The sequence below is a fragment of the Sorex fumeus genome, unplaced genomic scaffold (assembly GCF_029834395.1).
Source record: "Sorex fumeus unplaced genomic scaffold, SorFum_2.1 ptg000063l, whole genome shotgun sequence".
Lineage (NCBI taxonomy): Eukaryota > Metazoa > Chordata > Mammalia > Eulipotyphla > Soricidae > Sorex > Sorex fumeus.
This window is the reverse complement of record NW_026606120.1, coordinates 80,346,098-80,365,167: the sequence shown is the minus strand read 5'-3', so window position 1 is coordinate 80,365,167 and position 19,070 is coordinate 80,346,098. Positions and strand designations below refer to the sequence as shown.

Sequence of the window (19,070 nt, the reverse complement as noted above, 5' to 3'; positions counted from 1 at the left end):
CTACCCTGCCCTATCTGCTTCCATCAACCTCTGGCGACCCAGGGATTAGATTACGCAGAGAAGACCCACCCTACTGGTACCAAATAAATACCTCACCAGCAGACCTCCGCTACCTCCGCTACCCAGCCGCGCCGCCACGCTCCAGGACGCTTTCCGGACTGCGCAGCCACGTGACACATCATAAGACACTTAATACCCATCTTCCAGGATTGCCACACCATATCTGATAGGGTTCAAATATGGTTTGAACCATGGGAACACCTACAAGGATGATTAGAGGCTGTCCCAAAAGCCTATTCCTCTTGGAGAGCCTGGCAAGCTACCGAGAGTATTCTGCCCACAAGGGATTGACCTGAGGCTGGCAATAAAGGAAGGGAAGCAAGAGAAGTGCCCTAGCCTTATACTATCTCTCAACCTTTCATCAGTGCTCTGAAAATGGATGGGTATAGAGGAGTGTGATTCCTGTGAGAAGGCAGGTTTTGGCTTTTGAGGAAAATGGATAGTGCTTTCCCCTCAGACTGACATGGAAAACCAATGTGGTTCCAGCAGGTTCTTTCTTTATTATGGCCACTTGCTCATGACAAATCAGAAGAAGTTAGTTTCTGGCAGATGGAGAAAATATTTCAGTTTGCAAATGTCGCAGATTAATCAGGGAAGCAAGCAAGTAAAATGCAAATCAAATGGTCACTTGCAGAATTTTCCATTTAAGTGCAAATTATGACATTTTATCCTGAGTTTGGCCAAATTTTCCAACAACTGACTCATAAGCAAAACCAAAGGGCTGAGCTATAATTTCCTTTTAGATAAACCTTCACATTATCTTTTCTTAAGAATAACAAGGGCTTATTCTTATGCAGGAAGTGCAATAATTTTAGAAATCCTATACATTTAAACCAGATGCACCTATGGCTTGCTTTAAGTAGATCTTCATTTTTATTTTAGAAACATTCACACTGGAATTTCTGTTCGATTCTCACAGGGCAGAGGTCTGCACCCAGCTGAGAAAGAGTGTCATTTCCAACCTTCAGATTAGTATAGTGCTGATTTACTAGACAAAGAAGCTTTGTCTCTTATTCTCAAAATATTCTTGCCTATTTCCCAAATTCATATGTATTTTTAAACAAATTTTTATGTATTTATTATTATTATTATTAGTGCCATTCTGAGTAGTGCTCAGGGTTTACTCCTGACTCTTATGTATTTATTATTATTATTATCATTATTATTATTATTAGTGCCATTCTGAGTAGTGCTCAGGGTTTACTCCTGACTCTGTGCCCAGGGATCACTTATAGCAGTGCTTGGGGAACCATATGTGGTACCAGGGATTGAATCTGGGTCAACCAAATGCAAGGCAAATGTCCTGCATGCTTTACAATATTTCCAGACCCTAAAAATTTATTTCTTTTTTCTTTTTAAAAAACAACTTTAGTTCTACATATGGGTCAGATCATAGAGTAGTTCAAGAACCTGACTGAAAATCAATCACACTGTGTACCTTAAACTCATACAATATTATATGTCAACAATATTTCGGTAAATTGGTGGTAGGAAGGATAGGGGGTAAGGATAACTTGGCTGTTAAATATAAGGAAACATTAAGAAGCATCTTGTTGAGTGTCTGGAGTGATAGGACCGTGGGTAGGGTGCTTGCCTTGCATGTGGCAGATCCCAGTTCTATCTCCAGCGTCCCATATGGTCCCCTGAGCCCGGCAGGAGTGATCCCTGAGTGCAGAGACAGGAGTAAGCCCTGAGCACTGCCAGATTGGTCCAAAAAGCCAATAGGGGTTGGGGAACATCTTGCTGGTACATAATACAAATGATCTGGAACTTTCTAATTCCCATGTTATAATCCAATTTAAAGCAGCCACTAGGTGACAGGATTGGAATAAAACTACTGTTTAATGTACTGTGTGTGGATGGGGCAATTCAAATTCCTTCTCACTTAAGAATTTTTAGTATCCTTGAGAAAACATAGATAGTATTCAGAATCAAGCCTTCCATCAATGGCCAAGGGTTCACAGAGAATAGCTAAGAGTTCAGCTAGTACCTATTTTGAAAGTAAACTTCACACAGTCCACTCTGAATTGAGCTACACTCTTTAGGCTGGCCTATTTCAACCAGTGGAAAACACATTTATATGCGAGGGAATATTCCATTTGGCCTTTTCTTTGTTGAATTTTTCTGTTGCTTAAGTTATGATGTAATTTGGCCACAATCTTTAGCTGATAGCGGAACATGGTCATTAACACAGCCAGCCAATTTCATCTCAGAACGCCACCACTACATAAAACGGGATCTGTGTGTCTCAAAATCCAAAAGAGCAAAACTTCTTTGGCTGGATTTTATCTGTCCTATAAAAAGCTGTTAAAGGTTTTTGAAAGAAAAAAGATTAAGGTGAAGTCAGTTCTGTGAAACAACAAAATGTTTCTTCAAGCAAACCCCACTGCTTGGATCCCAAGCCCTGCCTAAGAAAGCAGTAACGGAATTTTTTCCTGACCTTGTCAGCTTCTGATGAGATTATCTGACACAAAAGGTCCCCTAGTAATATCTAGGGAGTCTGAAGACGCAGACAGGACATGGCTCAGAGTTGGGGAAAGAGCCAAGGTCAGCCTAGATGGGAGGCTGATGCAGTGGAGAGAATGCAGTGAAGGGATTTTTTTTTTCTATTTTCAACTCTGACAGAGTACTGTACAGATATGTCATGGAGGACCTGTGGGAGGGAGGTGGCTGGGGAGACAGGCTGATTATTACTCTCTAGAATACTATACATTGACTAATACTGCAGAGCTAGTATAGGGGGTGAGGTGCTTGCTTTGAATCCAGAAAAGTATGATTTGATCCTTGATATCACACTTGGTCCCCCAAGCAATTCGAGGAGTAATCCCTGAGCACAGAGCCTGGAGTAAGCCACAGTACAAATCAGGGACAGTTGGGTGTGGTCCCCAAAACAAACCTAACCCCCTAAAATAATTACTGATTATACAGTGACTGAGCAATTTGTCAAAGACTGTCTCTGCTCCAAGGAACAACAGGGTTGAGTAATGTTAGATAAATAAAAGCATTCCTCTAACAATGCATTAGAGAGAAATCCATGAAGGTTGGAGGGAAGAGCCACAGAGGAAGAAATGTGCGATCAAGTCTAGGAAGTTAATTTTGACAAAATTTTGATAGTTTATAACCTCAAGCTATGAAACTAATATAACGAAACTTATTGCATACTTAAAAGCATAAACTGTTTTGAAAGTGCTGAGTATAACGATATTAGTTATAATATATTAATTATAATAATAATTTCTTATTAGTATAACTATAACATTATCAATCAACATAAGCCTTCTCCCCACACTTTTCTACAAGAGTTCAAAGGATGTCTTTTCAGCAGAATGTGTTTGGCATTCACTGTGATAACTGTTGGGCTTATCATTTCTGTCTATAATCACTGCTAGGCTACCTCCTTTCCTGCCTGTCCTGTGGTGTTGGCCAACAAGAGGGGTCTGCTGAGAGGTGTGGCAGGTCTCTCCAAGGAGGCTGAACTATAGACTGGAGAGGTAAGCCATGGGGTGCCTTCTGCAGCTCTAGATCACCTGTGCACAAGAGTGAGGACCTTCCAGCTGGTCCCTTCCCCTGTCTGTCTGCTAGCTTCCCTTAGGGCAGGGGCCCAGAGACAGCAGCTGTTTCCAGCTGCATACTTTCCTCTAATCTTTCCTGGGCTCTTAAGCTGCAGCTGCCTGGCATCTGTTCCCTTTGGCTCTTACAGAGGGAGGAATTGTTTGAGAAGAAAATTCCTGAGCTTTGGTCCATTATAAAGGAGCCATGAAACCAACGTAAGATTTAGTGATAGGTAGAAGCAGCACAATCCAATTCCTTATAAGTTTTAAGTGAATACAAGTCTGTTCTCTTATTGTTAATAATATTTTGACCCTAATCAAAACACATACTGTTCTTATCTAATAAAATAGTCTCCCTGAATTAGCCGTCTTAATATTGGCTTACTTTCCTGGCAAATATGACACCGTGTCTGTGATGACTCTATGGTTTTCATTACCCTGGTTTCATGAAAACACACAAGAGATCACTTATGTTTCTCCAGAATGTTCCAGCTTATACTTGGGGGAATGTCAACAATGATTTCATGCAAAGGCCACAAGGAAGAGGCTTCTGTTCCTGTAGCAAGAACCAAGCAGCTGAGTAGCTTCTTTGCAGGAAAACCAAGAGCGCCTGCAGGGGGCAGAGCCTTAGAGTGTGGTACCTTAATCTTGCACCCAGATAACACATCTATTCATAATGTTTCAGTTTAACCATGTTAGAGACCTCTCTGCAATGAGACTACTTGGTTAAGTCAGAGGTGTGGGTACAAATTTAATCTCCTGGTTTACATTGCAGGTGAGAGCTGTTTTGATGGGAGAAACATTTATTCTTGACTATAACAAGGATCATATTAAAAAATAGAAAGAACTCAGCTATATTTTGGTTCTGTTTGGCACACTAAAAGGGAAATTTTGGTTTTTTAAAAATATTTGGTAAGGAGTGGGAGAAAGTTTTATTTGCCGTACCATTAGACTCCAATGCTAATGGTGTGAAGAATCAAAAGGGAAAGAGGAATGAGAGAAGGAAATGGTTTGCCTTTTAAGTTGGGCTGATTTGATCTCTAACACAAAAGCCCCAAGACAGAGGCTACCAACAGGTCAGCCTGTGAGGTAACGATGGTGCCTCCACACAAATACAACACGCTAACGAGAGCAGAGCAATGCTCAGCAGTACCTGTCTCTCCCCAGAGACTGTCAAAGCTGTTGATCTGTGCTCGTTCCACTTCTTCTTCATCTTTTTCTGGAAGATCAAGTAGGTAGGAGACAATCTGAAAGAAAAGTTGTGTCAGCTGAAATTCTGGGAGGAAAACTATCTACTGATACCAGTGTGGGAGGCTTGGAAGATCTTGCATTCTGCCAAGAGGCAAGAAATCTCTTGGATACAAAAAGATCAGGGACAGGGAGATAACAGAGGATGATAATACTGGACCTTTATTTTAACCCAGCACTATCTGCCCTCCACTCCCTGCCCCCTCCAACTATTGCCTGCTGTACCCGGGAGGTCTCTGAGCACTGCTGTGCTGGCCAGGGTGGTGCCCAGAACCGCAGGGCCCAATCAGTACCACATCCCTGGGTGCAAGCTTTGTAGTGTCACAGAATTACAGATATACAGAAATAGACACACACACATACACTTCTACTCCACAGTACTGCTCTCCTCCTAAAGCTATTAAACATTTACTAGTTTATTATCAATTCCATAGAGCTTGCCATTATTTTATCTGGTGTGTGTGTGTGTGTGTGTGTGTGTGTGTGTGTGTGTGTGTGTGTTTGGGCCAGCATTGCTCTGGGTTTATTTCTAGTTCTATGCTCAGAGACTGCAATGCTCAGGGACCATATGTGGTTCCGGGGATCAAATCAGGGTTGGTTGCATGCAACACAAGCACATTTACCCTTGTACTGTCTCTCCAGCCTGTTAAACAGAATTTATTAGCCGAACTTTATTGATGGGTAAATAAGGATCTAAGATTTGATAAGCTGTCCCAGGTTCAGACCATATGAGTAGCAAAGTTGGGACTCAATTCTGATCCTCTGAGATCCTAAATATTGTGCCTTCCTATTCCATATTGCCTATCCATGTGGACCCGGGTAAATAAATGATCCCTCTGAGTCTCTGTGTCACTGTCCGTTAAGTAGCAGTGGAAAGTTGGCAGTTGCCTTATGGAGCTCAAACTCCCAGTCCTGAGTGCAGTGACTTAAAGTCTAATTCACATTAAGCAGGCTGGAAATTTTTAGAACAATGCTGTCCTCTTCTCCTGGTTTCTACTGTCCTTCAACTTAAAACACCCAAAAACTATTCCCTGCTCACTCTTACCTCAGTATAGCCCATGCTGGCTGCAGCGATGAGGGCCTGCTGGATGGCCTGGCTCTTTTTGAACACACCTTGCTGCTGGCCAGCCATGGTCCAGTCACACTGAATTAGAAACTTAACGACCTCCAGATGACCTCGGAGCGCAGCATGGACCAGTGCACACTGCCCGTTCTTATCCAGGTGATCCACCTAAGGGGAGGGAACATAGAAATCCATCAGGACAGAACCTGAAGGCTATAATCCCAATCCAGCTGCTTCATTCACAGAACACATCTGGACGAAGAGTCATCCTTTCTCATTCTCTAAGTCAGACTGAGAAACTAACTGTCCAGGATATTCTCCTCCCCAGGCTAGACCATCACTGAATTATAACTCTGGGATATGTCCCCAAGAACCTCCTCTCTCAAGGTTAAATTTTGTTTGGAATCCAAACCCAAATTTGAGTTTTATTATACTTTGTTCTCAAATAGTTCTTTCCAAACCAAAACTCGAAAGATTTATAGCTCTGCTGGCACAAAACAAAACAAAGAAACTTGTGAAATCATGAAAAGGAAGAAAAACATTTTGAAGCTTTTTTTTGTCTTCCAGAGAAACAAAATATCTCATAATAGAAGTTGCTCAGTTGACCACCAAGCCCATCCATCCCTTTTAGAATGAGAGTACAGAACCTCAAAGATCGGGCCTAAAGGGCCAGAGGTATTTGGAGTTTAATGCTAGAGCAGGTTCTAATGCAGTGATGCTTTCGACGGCATGAAAAGCCTCATCAGATCAATACACCCAAGGTCCTCCAGCTCTGAGTGTCAATGGACAACAGATATGGATCCTTTTCTGGCAGGTGGCAGGCCATCTGTCCAGCAGGAGAGTTACTTAAAACCTAAATTTGTGGGCCAAAGAGTACAGGGTAGTACAAAGTACAAAGATGCCTGCCTTACATATGGCCAATTCTGGTTCAATCTCTGGAACAACATATGGTCCCCCCAATCACCAACAGGAATGACCTCTGAGCAGTGAGGTGGATATACTGGGGGTGGCGCCATAACAAAGGAAAAAGAAATAATTCTTTCCTTGTTTCAGTTCCACTCAACCACACATAGAAGAGATGCTTACTCAATGACGACTAGGTGCAAAGTACCAACCTACGCTATTGAAGTTCTATTGGGCCACATCTGGGCAGGCTTGGGGACCCTATAGGTGATGCTGGGGATGGAGTTGGTAACATGCAAAGAAAGCGCTTAAAGCCCCTTAAAATGTTACTTTGTATTTTCACTTGTACTCGCCAGGACTCCAGGGTTCCACATGTGCTCTACTACTGAGCTATTTCCCGGCCCTCTTCACCACCTGGGATAAAAGGGTGAACAAAATCAAGATGTATGGATTCTGTGCTCAAAGACTTCAAAGGAAGTAGGAAAGAGGCAACTGATACACCCAATGAAGTGGATAGTAAGAGTCCAAGAAAAGTCAGAGTGCAGGAGGTACCAGAGGAAGGAAGAATTCATTCAAGCCAGAATTAGGAACAGATATAAAGAAAAAAAAAATTAATGGTTTGAAGGTCTGTGCGTGTCCCAAGGGCATATGGTGGAATTCTAATCCCCGCCCCCCCAGCCCCGGGAAGATATTAAGGAGGCAGGGCATGTGGAAGAAGTTGCACCTTCATGAATGTGATCTGTGTCATTATAAGCAAGTACCTAGGTTGGGGAGAGGGGATGGGGTGCATGATCTGCATGGCACTTTCTGGCACTGCATGGCCCTACAAGCACCATGCTGGAAACTGCCTCTGATCAACACTGGGAGGGGCTGCCCCTGAGGAGGCCTCAGAGCACTGGCTGTCTGGTCCCCAACATCAGGGCAACAGTGAGATGTGCTGCCAGGGCAGGGGCGCTCTGTGCAGACACTGCATATGCAAGCAACTCATCTGGTCTTAGCTTCCAGGAACGTGTGAATTAACCAGTTTATAAGTCACTTTGTTAGTTTATGGCATTTTGTTAGAGAAGTCCAAAGAAATTCAGGAAAGGTCTATGTCAACTGGCTGGGATAAATGATTAATTCTACCTTTTGTTAGGACACGTGAAGAAAAAGTTTAAAGTACAAAGTTGAGAGACTCAAAGCTAAATCACAAGACATGTATTTATGTTTTTGGGCTATACCCCGTGGTCTTCACAGGAGAACCAATTAACAATTATTTGAGAAATGAAGGGAAAATTACCGTTAGACAAATACCAAGAAATAATTATTGCAGGACAAATCATTAATAGATCCTAAAATCTGTAGGCCAAAGTACAAGAAACAAAATGTCCACTTAGTCTCAAAGCACTCCCCTAGAAGATACTCCACGAGTATAAGGCTAGCTCACGGTCACAGTCATGGTCCTCCCATTGTTCATCGATTTGCTCGAGCGGGCCCAGTAACGTCTCCATCATGAGACTTGTTACTGTGTTTGGCATATCGAATATATCACGGGTAGCTTGCCAGGCTCTGCTGTGTGGGCGAGATACTCTGGGTAGCTTGCCGGGCTCTGAGAGGGGTGGAGGAATCGAACTTGGGTCGGCCATGTTGGCCACTTGTAAGGCAAACGCCCTACCGCTGTGCTATAGCTCCAGCCCACAAGGCAAGCTAGAGTACTAAAAACATCAAACTAAAAATGAAAAACATTCTAGAAAATAACTGGCTGGTAGCATTCATTAGTATTTGTTTTATTTTGGTTTTTTGGGTCACACCTGGTGATGCTCAGGGTTTACTTCTAGCTCTGTACTTAAGGATGACTCCTGGCTATGCTCAGGGACCATATCAGGTGCTGGGGATCAAATCCGGGTTAGCTGCATGGAAGGCAACTGCCTACCCTACTGACAATCACTCTGGCTCTGTTCATCAGTATTCTTTTTTGTTGTTGTTCATCAGTATTTTGATGCCATAGCTATGCTGAGAGGGAGAGGCTAGAGACCAGAGGATGAAACCCAAGCAAGGAGAGTGATGAAGCAAGGGCAGGGCAGAGGAACCTGAGGGCAGCAGGGCAAGTTTGTGGAAGCTGTAGCCAATGCCACCACATGGGGAGGTTTGCAGAGGTGCGAAACGAGAAAGCTACTGTACTTGTAGGCTGGCAGCTGTGAATGGCTTTTCAGAGCAGTTCTCAAACTGGCTGAACACCAAAAGGGGGTATGGCTTCTTCTTTTTTTTTTTTTTAAATTGTGTGTGTGTCTGTGCGTGTATGTGTGTGTGTTTGGTTTTGAGGCCACAATGGCCAATGGTCAAGGCTTATTCCTGCCTCTGCACCCAGGGATCACTCCTGGTGGGGTTCAGGGGTGACCCATATGGGGTGTTAGGAATTGAAACTGGGTGTGCTATTTTTGTTTTTTGCATTTTCTTAAAAACAAATCCTACACCTCCCAAGCTCCACTCAGCTTCTCAGCTCACCTTAGTTCTATCAACAATGTTGAATGGTTTGTCTTTGCATTTAGTTTTGTCTATTCTATTTTATATCTTCATTTTGAACAGATTGGTGAAATCACTGAATACTTGTCTTTTCCCTTATATTTTGCTTTGCAGACTCCTGTGTACTTCCAACTTACTGTGTATGGGAAGGCAGTCCTTTTAAATGATTTTAGTTTTATTTATTTATTTAGATTTTTGGGTCACACCTAGCGATGCTCAGGGGTTACTCCTGGCTCTGCACTCAGGAATTACTTTTGGCAGTGCTTGGGCGACCATATGGGATGCTGGGGATTGAACTTGGGTCAGCTGCATGCAAGGTCAACCCACTGTACTATCGCTCCGGCCCTTAAATGATTTTTAAAGAAGAAAATGGTGGGTTGGAGAGATAGTACATCAGGTAGGCGTGCTTACCTTTCAGTGGCCAAACTGTGTTCAATTGCCGCCACCTCATATGGTTCCCCAAGTCCCTCCAGGAGTGATCCCTGAGCACAGAGCCAGGAGTAAGCCTGAGCACTGCTGGATATGGCCAAAATCAAAAACAGAAAAAAGGGGAGCTCACACCTCCAGCAGCTTGGGGACTCCTCCTGGCTCTGTAATCAGGGGTTGCTCCTGGCAGTGCTGGGAGGGTAGGTGGGGGGAACATGTGGTGTTGAAGATCAAACCCAGGTCTTCTGATAGAAGCGCACACTTCGTTCTTTGAATTCTTTCTTCCCTTATCTCAAAGGGTATTGGTTTTAGGCACTGTGTGAGATTCAGAGACATCATTTCATTTTTTGAGATGGCCTCATCACTTTTCTCGTACTGATCTTGTTAGTCCTTTGTACATTAAAAAAGTGAGACATGGGGAACTAATTAGTCTGTCTATGGCCTCACAGGAACTGAAGGCAGAATCTGACTCAGTTGTGCTTGATTCTGAAGTGTCTGGTTGTGATCACTCTCTTAGGAGAGCCAGACTGAAGGCATTAAGGAGGAGTAAGAAAGCCAAGATGACTTTTTGGAAGGCTAGGTGAACACATAGGGAAGAGCTGGGACGCTGAAGAGACGGAAGCTTCTTTTGGTGGTTAAAGAAGGTACTTCAAGGGTTTGAAGAGGCTGAAACCAAAGGTAACATGAGTCTAGAAAAATATGTTGATTTCAGAAACACAAAAGAATAAGCAACACACTTGGAATCAAAAGACAGGTGGAAGGCATTGCTTTGGAAACTGCTTTCTCTGAGCAGGGGTAAAGGTGAGTGTAGGCAAGGATGGATGTTTATGAGACACAGGCACACTCATGAGAACTTGATTATAGTTTAATGGAGGGTGGCAAAGAGGCATGATGGGGTCTTGAGAAGAGCACAAATGACTGACATATCTGCTTTGGGGGAGAGGAAGAGAGAGGGACACCATGATGAGAGCAAGGCCTCATCAGTGCAAGATCTGAAGTGCAGGATCTAGAAGGACCCAGTGAGAGAAGAGGAAGTGACAGCAACAGTGATGAGCCTAATCACTGCTTCTGAAGTTCATTCACTGAAGGTCATGAGAGGTGGATCATCACTGAGTGAGAGCAAACAGTGAAGGCTCTGAGGTATCACGAAAGTACCTTGGTGCGTATTTTCTTCCCAGTCTGAATGCTGACTACCCCAGAATCAGGTCCTACCTATCATTGTATTTCACCACACAGCCAGCCAAGTCCTTAAGTTATTTTCACTTTTGGTTTATTATTTTTTTGGGTTACACCAACTGGTGTTCAGGGGGCCATGTGATGCTGGGGATCACACTCAGGGTCACTGCATGCAAAGCCTGCAATCCAGCCCTTTGAAACCAGCTCCCTGACCTGCCTTAATTCTCTCTCTCTCTTAAAAAAAAGAATTGAAACAAAATACCACAAGACCCTACTTTCCCCCAGACCCCTACCTTTTTGGGGCAGCATTTTCCTTTTCACCAATATTCCCTTTAGTATCAGAGGTGTTTGAGAGCCTAGAAAGCTAACACATCCTCCCAGAACTAAAATGTACCAAGTGCCTCAGGTGTGTCTTAGGATGAACAGAGCGATGGGCCCTGACTAAGCTGGTAGAACAGGGAGTGGCTGGCCTCCCTCTGTCTCCCAGGTGAGCTGTCTTCTCTGCAGTGTGGTTGAGCCCACAGGCCGCCTTCCACTTGGGCTGCCCGCTCAGTCTCCCTGCTGCTCCACTTCCCCTTCTCACTCAGAAATTCCCGCTTGTCACATAGCGGCTGTTTGAAGCTGCTGATGAATGTGGCTTCTCAGTGGCCCTCAGAGGTTTCAGAACTGTCGGATGGACACAGCACGGACCGGGCAAGTCAAACACTCTGCCCTGCCCCCTCCCATGGCAGGACCTCCTCTGGCAGGCAGGTTGGCGGGGCACAGGAGATAAAGAGGGAAAAGGGGTACGGTGGGGTGGGCGGTCAGTACCTTGGCCCGCTTCTTGCACAGCAGCACCACAATGCTCAGGAAGCCTGCAGCTGCAGCATAGCCCAGAGGAGTCAGGCCGCTCTCTGAAGACGCATCCACGTTGGCCCCAAACTCCAACAGCAGGGCCACCATTTCTGTATAACCAAGATGCGACTGGACACATAGAATTGGAGCATTATTTAAAACCTCGGTCCTGTAATTAATATTGGCACCTCCCAAAATCAGCAGTCGGCTGACCTAGAAATAATAAAAACCACAATTATACAAATATCCAACAACTTCTCCTATCCTAGTTCCCTATTATTACATCATCTTGGATTCCACAATAGGGCTTAGTAGCATTAATAGCTGCCTAATTTATCATCATTAATTCATTTTTAATAGTTCTCTACAAAAAGGGACGTGAAGTGTCTCCTTAACAAGAGCTGCACAGGAACCTGAGCAAAGGTGACCGGAGTGCAGTGTGGAAGGTGTCTCTACCGAGTGACCATGGTCAGGAAAGTTTCTACCAACACAAGGGCAAGCTGACACCAAATTACAACCTGGCACTAGCAGGACCAGATCCTGAATCAGTTTATAAAAGTCTATAGGAAACCAGTAAGACTGATCTTTAGCCCACTGAATAAAATTTTTTAAAATTGCTGGAGCGATAGCACAGCGGGTAGGGCGTCTGCCTTGCACACAGCCAACATGGCCGACCCGAGTTCGATTCCTCCGCCCCTCTCGGAGAGCCCGGCAAGCTACCGAGAGTATTCGATATGCCAGACACAGTAACAACAAAGTCTCCAATGGAGATGTTACTGGGCCCGCTCGAGCAAATCGATGATAAACGGGAGGGCCTCTGCTAAATTATCAATGAAAGATCAGTAATTGCAAGACAGGTCAAAGATTATAATCAGTCACTTAAATATGCTTTTTTGGTGCCACACATGATGGTGCTCACAGGTTATTCCTGTTTCTGAGATTCGGAATCATGCTGGTGGGCTTGAGGGACCATATGGGATGTTGGGATCCAACCTGGGTCAGCCATGTGTAGGCGAACAAACATCGTACTTGCTGTATGATCTCTTCAGCCTCCTTAAATATCCTTATAATTGTACTTTATTCACTGCTAGCTCTTTAATCTATCCATAATTTATATGCACCTTTATGTTTGGAGTGTAAAGATTTCGTAAAGATGCTAATGCCATGGAAAGACCTTCTGTGCTATAGGAGATCCAGAGACCTTGGAGAATGGAAGATGACACGCCAACTTTTTTACTCAAACCCTGTAAGAGAAACACAAAGAACTTAAGTTTTTCATTTTATTTTTCTTATAGAGGCCACTTTTGGTGGTGCTTAGGGAGGCCGGGTACACAGTTATTGGGAAAGTTGGGGATCAAACTCTGGGCCTTGCATGTGCTAGGAATGTGCTCTACTACCTGAGCTATACGCCACCCCCACTCTCCTCCCCCCCGTGTAGAGACAGTTTTATTAACCTTGCTAGAAACCATCATTAGAATAGTGGCTTCGAGGTTGGTAGTACTAATCAACAGGAGTGGAACCTCAATCCCACAGGCAATCCACTGATGGGGCAAATCTTGCAGGAACAAGCTAGCCTAAATGGTCTTAACAGTCTCTGGCAACAAATCAATTTAATATCTGTTTTCTTCTCCTTACTTACAGTCCCCCTACCCTTGCTCCCCATCCTCCCGGCCTCCATACCTTTTCTATGAGATTTTTTTTTCCTGAGAATATATTTCTTAAATTCACTTTCTAATGTTTCTAAAGTTTCCTCTACACTTTCTGATGTTCCTCTCGTTTAGAGGATGCAGAAGGCTCAGTGGAGAATGCTGAGGCCTTGGTGTTTTCAGAACCACTACTTGGTTGGAGCTTTATCAGTGATCTGCACAGGACTAAAATGGAATTGAGAAATAAACCTTCACTGTGCTCTAAAAGATTCTGCAGTTTGCTCAAGTATTCCTCACTCTAATAAGCCCTAAGATGATCATGTCTGCTCATCCTTAGGTGGGTAACACAGGTTTGAATGCCACGAACAACTTCTAGTACAACTGAAATAGTCTCCTTACTTGTACAAATCTTCCTGTCTCTTTGACCTGAGCTTCTCCTAACGCACGTTTGAATAATTTGTTTTGATGTGTTTGGAGGCCATACCCGGCAGTGCTTGGGAAACCATGAGGTCAGGGGATTGAAACTGATAGAAGCAGGTACAACTGATACAAGCCCCAGTCCTCGGAGCCATCTCCCCAATCCAGAATAATCTGTTTTTAATTTTTTCTGATAGTGAGAAGCTCAGAAGGTGGCAAAAAATGGCTTAAGAGGCTTGTTTGGAAAGCACAAAACTGCATGCTTCCACCGCAAGGACCAGCCACAGTGTGAGGTTATCCTGACAGCTCTGCTGTGGGACTGTGGGAAAGAAAGGGCCTGGAAGAGGACTTGGTGGCTACTTTCTGGCAAGCACCTTCCTTTTCTCCAAGACTGCAGTCAAGTGAGTCAAAGCAGGAAATCTAGAGGGCAGAAACTGGGAACTACCAAATGGATCTTAGACCGTATTAAAAAAAACAAAACAAAACAAAACAAACAAACAAACAAAAAAACCTCCCAGAATTTGAGGCCCTTCAGTTTCCTCATTTCCATGAACTGCAGGCTGCCCTTTCTTAGAATATCTATTTATGTCCCAGTTAGCAAGGTATGTTTATTTAGTAGAGCAGCAAAGGAGCATCTACAAATTATACTTTATTTATGAGTTTACAGGTTCTCCTTACAAAACCTCATGACATGGTGTTTACACAGCAGGAAAAAGCTTTCTAAAGTGAGGAAGGAGTAAAAGTCCAGTGGAGGGAATTCTGCCCCTGAAGGGCAGGCAAAGTGAACCTGTGGGGAAGCTGCCCCCCTTCTGCAAAGGCTTCCCTGGCCTTCTCTCCCTCCTGCCAACCCAGGGTGGATTTTAATGCAAGGAAAGATGAAACATTCAAGAGTCAAGGTTGAAGCATCCTAGTGCTTGGCCGTGTTTAGGGCAGACTCTTTCCCTCACCCTGATCTCAGGGAAGGGGTCAGAAGGTTCAAAGACCCCTAAAGTTCACCATTTATTTTATATTTTTATTTATGTATTTATTTATTTTATATTTTTAAAATGGTATTTACAGTTATGTGTTCTGGAGTTATGAGAACAACACAAATTTAAAAAAGGTGGTATGGTATTAAAAGTGAATATATTTGTACACCTCAATCCTAAAAGCAAACTGCTACTCATTGATGTTATCATTTGAAACATTTTCTCTGCACATGTATAGACAGTGTATAAGAATAATTTTATTAAACATTTTGAAAAACTTTTATTAAATATATTTATTCTGAAGCACTTCAAACCTACACAAAAATGTCAAGGTAAGAGTCTAATAAACTTCCCAGGTACCCAACATTTCTTCTCAGAATGAGCAACTCCAATCCTGCTCAGATTCCCCCTTTTCTATGAAGAATTAAATTCCAGACACCTTATGAGTCAATACTGAACCATTTTAGTAAGTATTTCTAAAAGGGCTTAAAAGTGTAATATCACTAAAAGTAATAAACAATTATATCAAATTTGCATAATCTTCATATTTTGGATCATTCAAAAAATAAAGATTTGGTGTAAATTCAAATTTATATTAGGTCCAAATATTATAACTTAATATAAACACATAAAATATAAAGGAATCCTTAGATATTCCTCTATTAATTTTTCAAACAGTGCTACATGAATATATTCCATGTCTATATACTTATTTTTGGTTCATTCTATTTCAAGTGAACATACGTTTATGTTGGAAAGGTGGAAGACAGAGGTAAAAAGAACATACAATAGCTTTAGAACAGAAATTATATCTGAGAAGGGAGAAAAATGAGGCAAGAGAAATACAAAGTGGGCTTCTACTGTATTTGGTGGATTTTTGTTTCACAAAATTAAAGAGGCTGAGGAGATGGGGTACAGCTCAGAGGTACAGAACACAATTTGCATGTATGGGGCCTTGAGTTTAATCTCCAGAACTACACAAAATTTAAAAAAAGAGCAGGCAAAATAAAAAACTAATTATTTTTTTGCAAGTCCAGTGGACCCCAGGGCTATTCCCAGTGATACCAGCCTAACAGTGTGGCCTGACAGTTCATTGCTAGGGACTGAACCTGGGGCTTTGCACATGCCAGGTATGTTCCAGCCTTTTGAGAAAATTTTCCCGACCACCAAAAAACATTTTAAAACAGAACAAAACAAATAAACATAGGGCCTGAGAGACAGTATAGGGGTTAAGGCTTTTTTTCTTCTTTTGCTTCATATTCCTCCAAATCTGGTTTGAATCCCACCACTTACAGTCCTCAGGGGTCAATGTCAGGGGTCACACCTGAGTACAGAGCCAGAAATAGCCCCTCAGCAAGGTCAGTCGCTACCCCAAATTTAGAGAACACTACATGACAGTTTGTACTTAACTGTTTTGGCATCACACCCAAAACAATTTTTATTCCGTGGTCACTCCCAGCATTGTGCCTGGGGGTAGTCATGCCAGGAATCGAACCCAGGCTTCCTACAGCATGTGCTCAGCCTGTTGTGCTCTTGCGGACCCCTAACCTCTGCTTTCTGATGGATGTCTGATGTCAAACGATATTTCTTCTACTCTCTGGATGACTGTTCTGTTAAGAAAATGTTATAGGATTGGATAATCAAAGGAACATTACGGTTTTTTAGACTTTGCTCATGTTGCTGGAGGCCACCAGAGTGACTGCTGACTGGAGCTATCCCCAGTGGTGTTGGGGAGGCTGTTCTGTGCAGAGTCAAGCTCAGGGCAACCCACTGAAAGTGGCTAAACCTAATGGCAAATTCTGCATTACTAATTCAACTGAAATATCTCTGGCCACGATTGACAAATATCCTGCTTTCTCCTGGATTAAAAATAAAACCTAATAGCAATTAGAGGACTTGAAAGAATTATAAGTGCTCAACATTACTGTTAATCAAGGAAATGCAAACTGAAACCACAATGAGGTACTGCTCACACCTACTAAAATGGGTAAAATAAGACTGATGTCTGAACATTTACTTGTAAAAGAGTTTAGAAAAATATGGAACCCTCATGCACTACTGGCATGATTTGATTTTGTTATCTCCTTGTTTGCTTGGGGCTCTACCTGGCTGTGCTCAGAAGTGTCCCCTGGCGATACCCTGGAGGCTATGGGTGGGTCCAGCAATTCAGACCCAGTTGGTGAATGCAAGGCTAGAACCTTCACATCTACACAATCTCTGTGGCCCCTACTTCCTGTAGAATTTTAAAATGGTGCAGCTACTTAAGAACTGAAATATGCCCCCTATGAAATGTTCCTGAACACTAACATTGGGAATGAACAAAATGCCAAGCTGTTCACGTTAAAGTGGCCAATTTTTATTTTATAAAAATTAAAAAAGAGGAAACCAGTTAATGTGTATAACACTACTACTCACAACAGCAATAAAGTGAAAACACTCAAAGTTCCAATGATACTAATGGTGAGTGACAAAAGGTAGTAAATATATCCACAAAATGGAATATTTTGTGGACATATATTTTGTGTATATATATATACAAAAAGTATAGCACTGTAGCACTGTCCTGTTCATCGAAGTGCTCGAGCGGGTACCAGTGATGTCTCTACTGTGAGACGTGTTGTTACTGTGTTTGGCATATCGAATACGCCACAGGGAGCTTGCCAGGCTCTGTCATGCGGGCAGGATACTCTCAGTAGCTTGCCAGGCTCTCTGAGAGGGACAGGGAGGAATCAAACCCGGGTTGGCCGTGTGCAAGGCAAATATCCTACCAGCTGTGCTATCGCTCCAGCCCACTTAACACTTAGAACATTTTTTGTTCTAAATATATACACAAAATATATCCAATACATACACAAAAAGTATATATTGGCAAAATACAAAATGATATAGCATTTTACGATAGCACAGCGGTAGGGCGTTCGCCTTACACGCAGCCAACATGGCCGACCCGAGTTCGATTCTTCCGCCCCTCTTGGAGAGCCCGGCAAGCTACCGAGAGTATTCGATATGCCAAACACAGTAACAGATATAGCAAAAAAAAAAAAAAAAAAAGAATCACTTACCTAATACATGCTAGAACATGAATGAACCCTGAAAACATTCTGCTAAGTAAAGGATGAGAGATATAGAAGATAATGCCTGACATATGAAGTGACAAGAATTCATCAAGTCTATAGAGTTCAAGGATAAATGAGCAGTGAAAAGGGATGGGGGAAGCATGGGAAGTGACTTCTAAAGGGCATAAGACTTATTTTTAAGGTGATGAAAATATTCTAATAGTGAGGAACATTAGCTAACTGTAAATACACTGCCAAACTCTTAACCTGGGCTAGTTTCATGCTATATAAAGTATTTCCCAAGAACGCTGTTAAAGAGCTCCACAGTTGCCAGACACATAATTACAAACCCTAACTTTCTAATATTTTTAGAGTGATACATCTTATCATATGCATTTTTCATGAATAAAGATAAGGGGAATTTTAAGTTAATGGGAAAGACACGTGATTGGACTGTAGATTCTCAGTGGAACTGGTTAAGCAGTCTGTCTCTGCCTTTTCCTGACCCTCAACTAGTGGAGACAAAGGATTCTTGCCCAGCATGGAAAGGCTCTGGAGAGCGCAGCCTTAGGAAACCCAGCCCAGCTCACATTCCTCAGTCTGCAGCCATGTCATCACCGTAGGCGCTACGCCCCACTATTTATGGCTCAAATCACACATGGAGCCAGGCTTATCTCAGGCAACCTTGGTGTCTGTACAACCTAGATAAAACTGTGTCAAGAATGGGATTGTAGGGTCTAAAGATCTCCATGGACTGGATAAAGTCACCATGGTTAAACAAAACTTCATGCCATTTATCTGGTAGTCTGGTGTTTATCTAACGGTGTAGGAAAGACAGGTATCAACTTATTTTCCTAGGATCCTAGGCAGATAGTGGGCCAACAGCTCGCATGTTTAATGGAGTTGAAGCTTAACGCTTAAGATACTTTCCCACCAAGCTGAAGGAAAATGATCCAGGAAGCCGCAGAAGTGGCAGGTGCTTTTCAGTCCCTTGAAATAGGTACAAGACACTTCCCCTTTCCTTTAGTCCTACTGTACTCCCCCAAGAAGATCACCAGGGAAAGTCATCTGTACAGTGATTTGACAGATAAGTCACTTTCAACTCAGACGGAAGCCTTGTCCCTGTGGGATTCGTTTCTGACCAACAGATGAACAGGCTTCTCTGGCCGTATGCTCTCACGTAAGGAAGAATATTCTAGGTGCTGGCTGTTGTTCCTAAG

General features: G+C 42.9%; 1 protein-coding gene across 8 annotated transcripts in view; it reads right to left on the bottom strand.

Moving 5' to 3' along the window:
- The window catches only part of TANC2 (tetratricopeptide repeat, ankyrin repeat and coiled-coil containing 2), a 413,565-nt gene that overhangs the window by 20,735 nt on the left and 373,760 nt on the right, over positions 1-19,070 (bottom strand). For all 8 annotated transcript variants that reach the window (XM_056126689.1, XM_056126692.1, XM_056126693.1 and 5 more), the window contains 4 exons: positions 12,885-13,007; positions 11,740-11,976; positions 5,905-6,090; positions 4,765-4,858 (listed from right to left, as the gene is read on the bottom strand). In XM_056126689.1, coding sequence (XP_055982664.1) covers positions 4,765-4,858; positions 5,905-6,090; positions 11,740-11,976; positions 12,885-13,007 — 640 coding nt within the window. The remainder of the gene's footprint in view (positions 1-4,764; positions 4,859-5,904; positions 6,091-11,739; positions 11,977-12,884; positions 13,008-19,070) is intronic.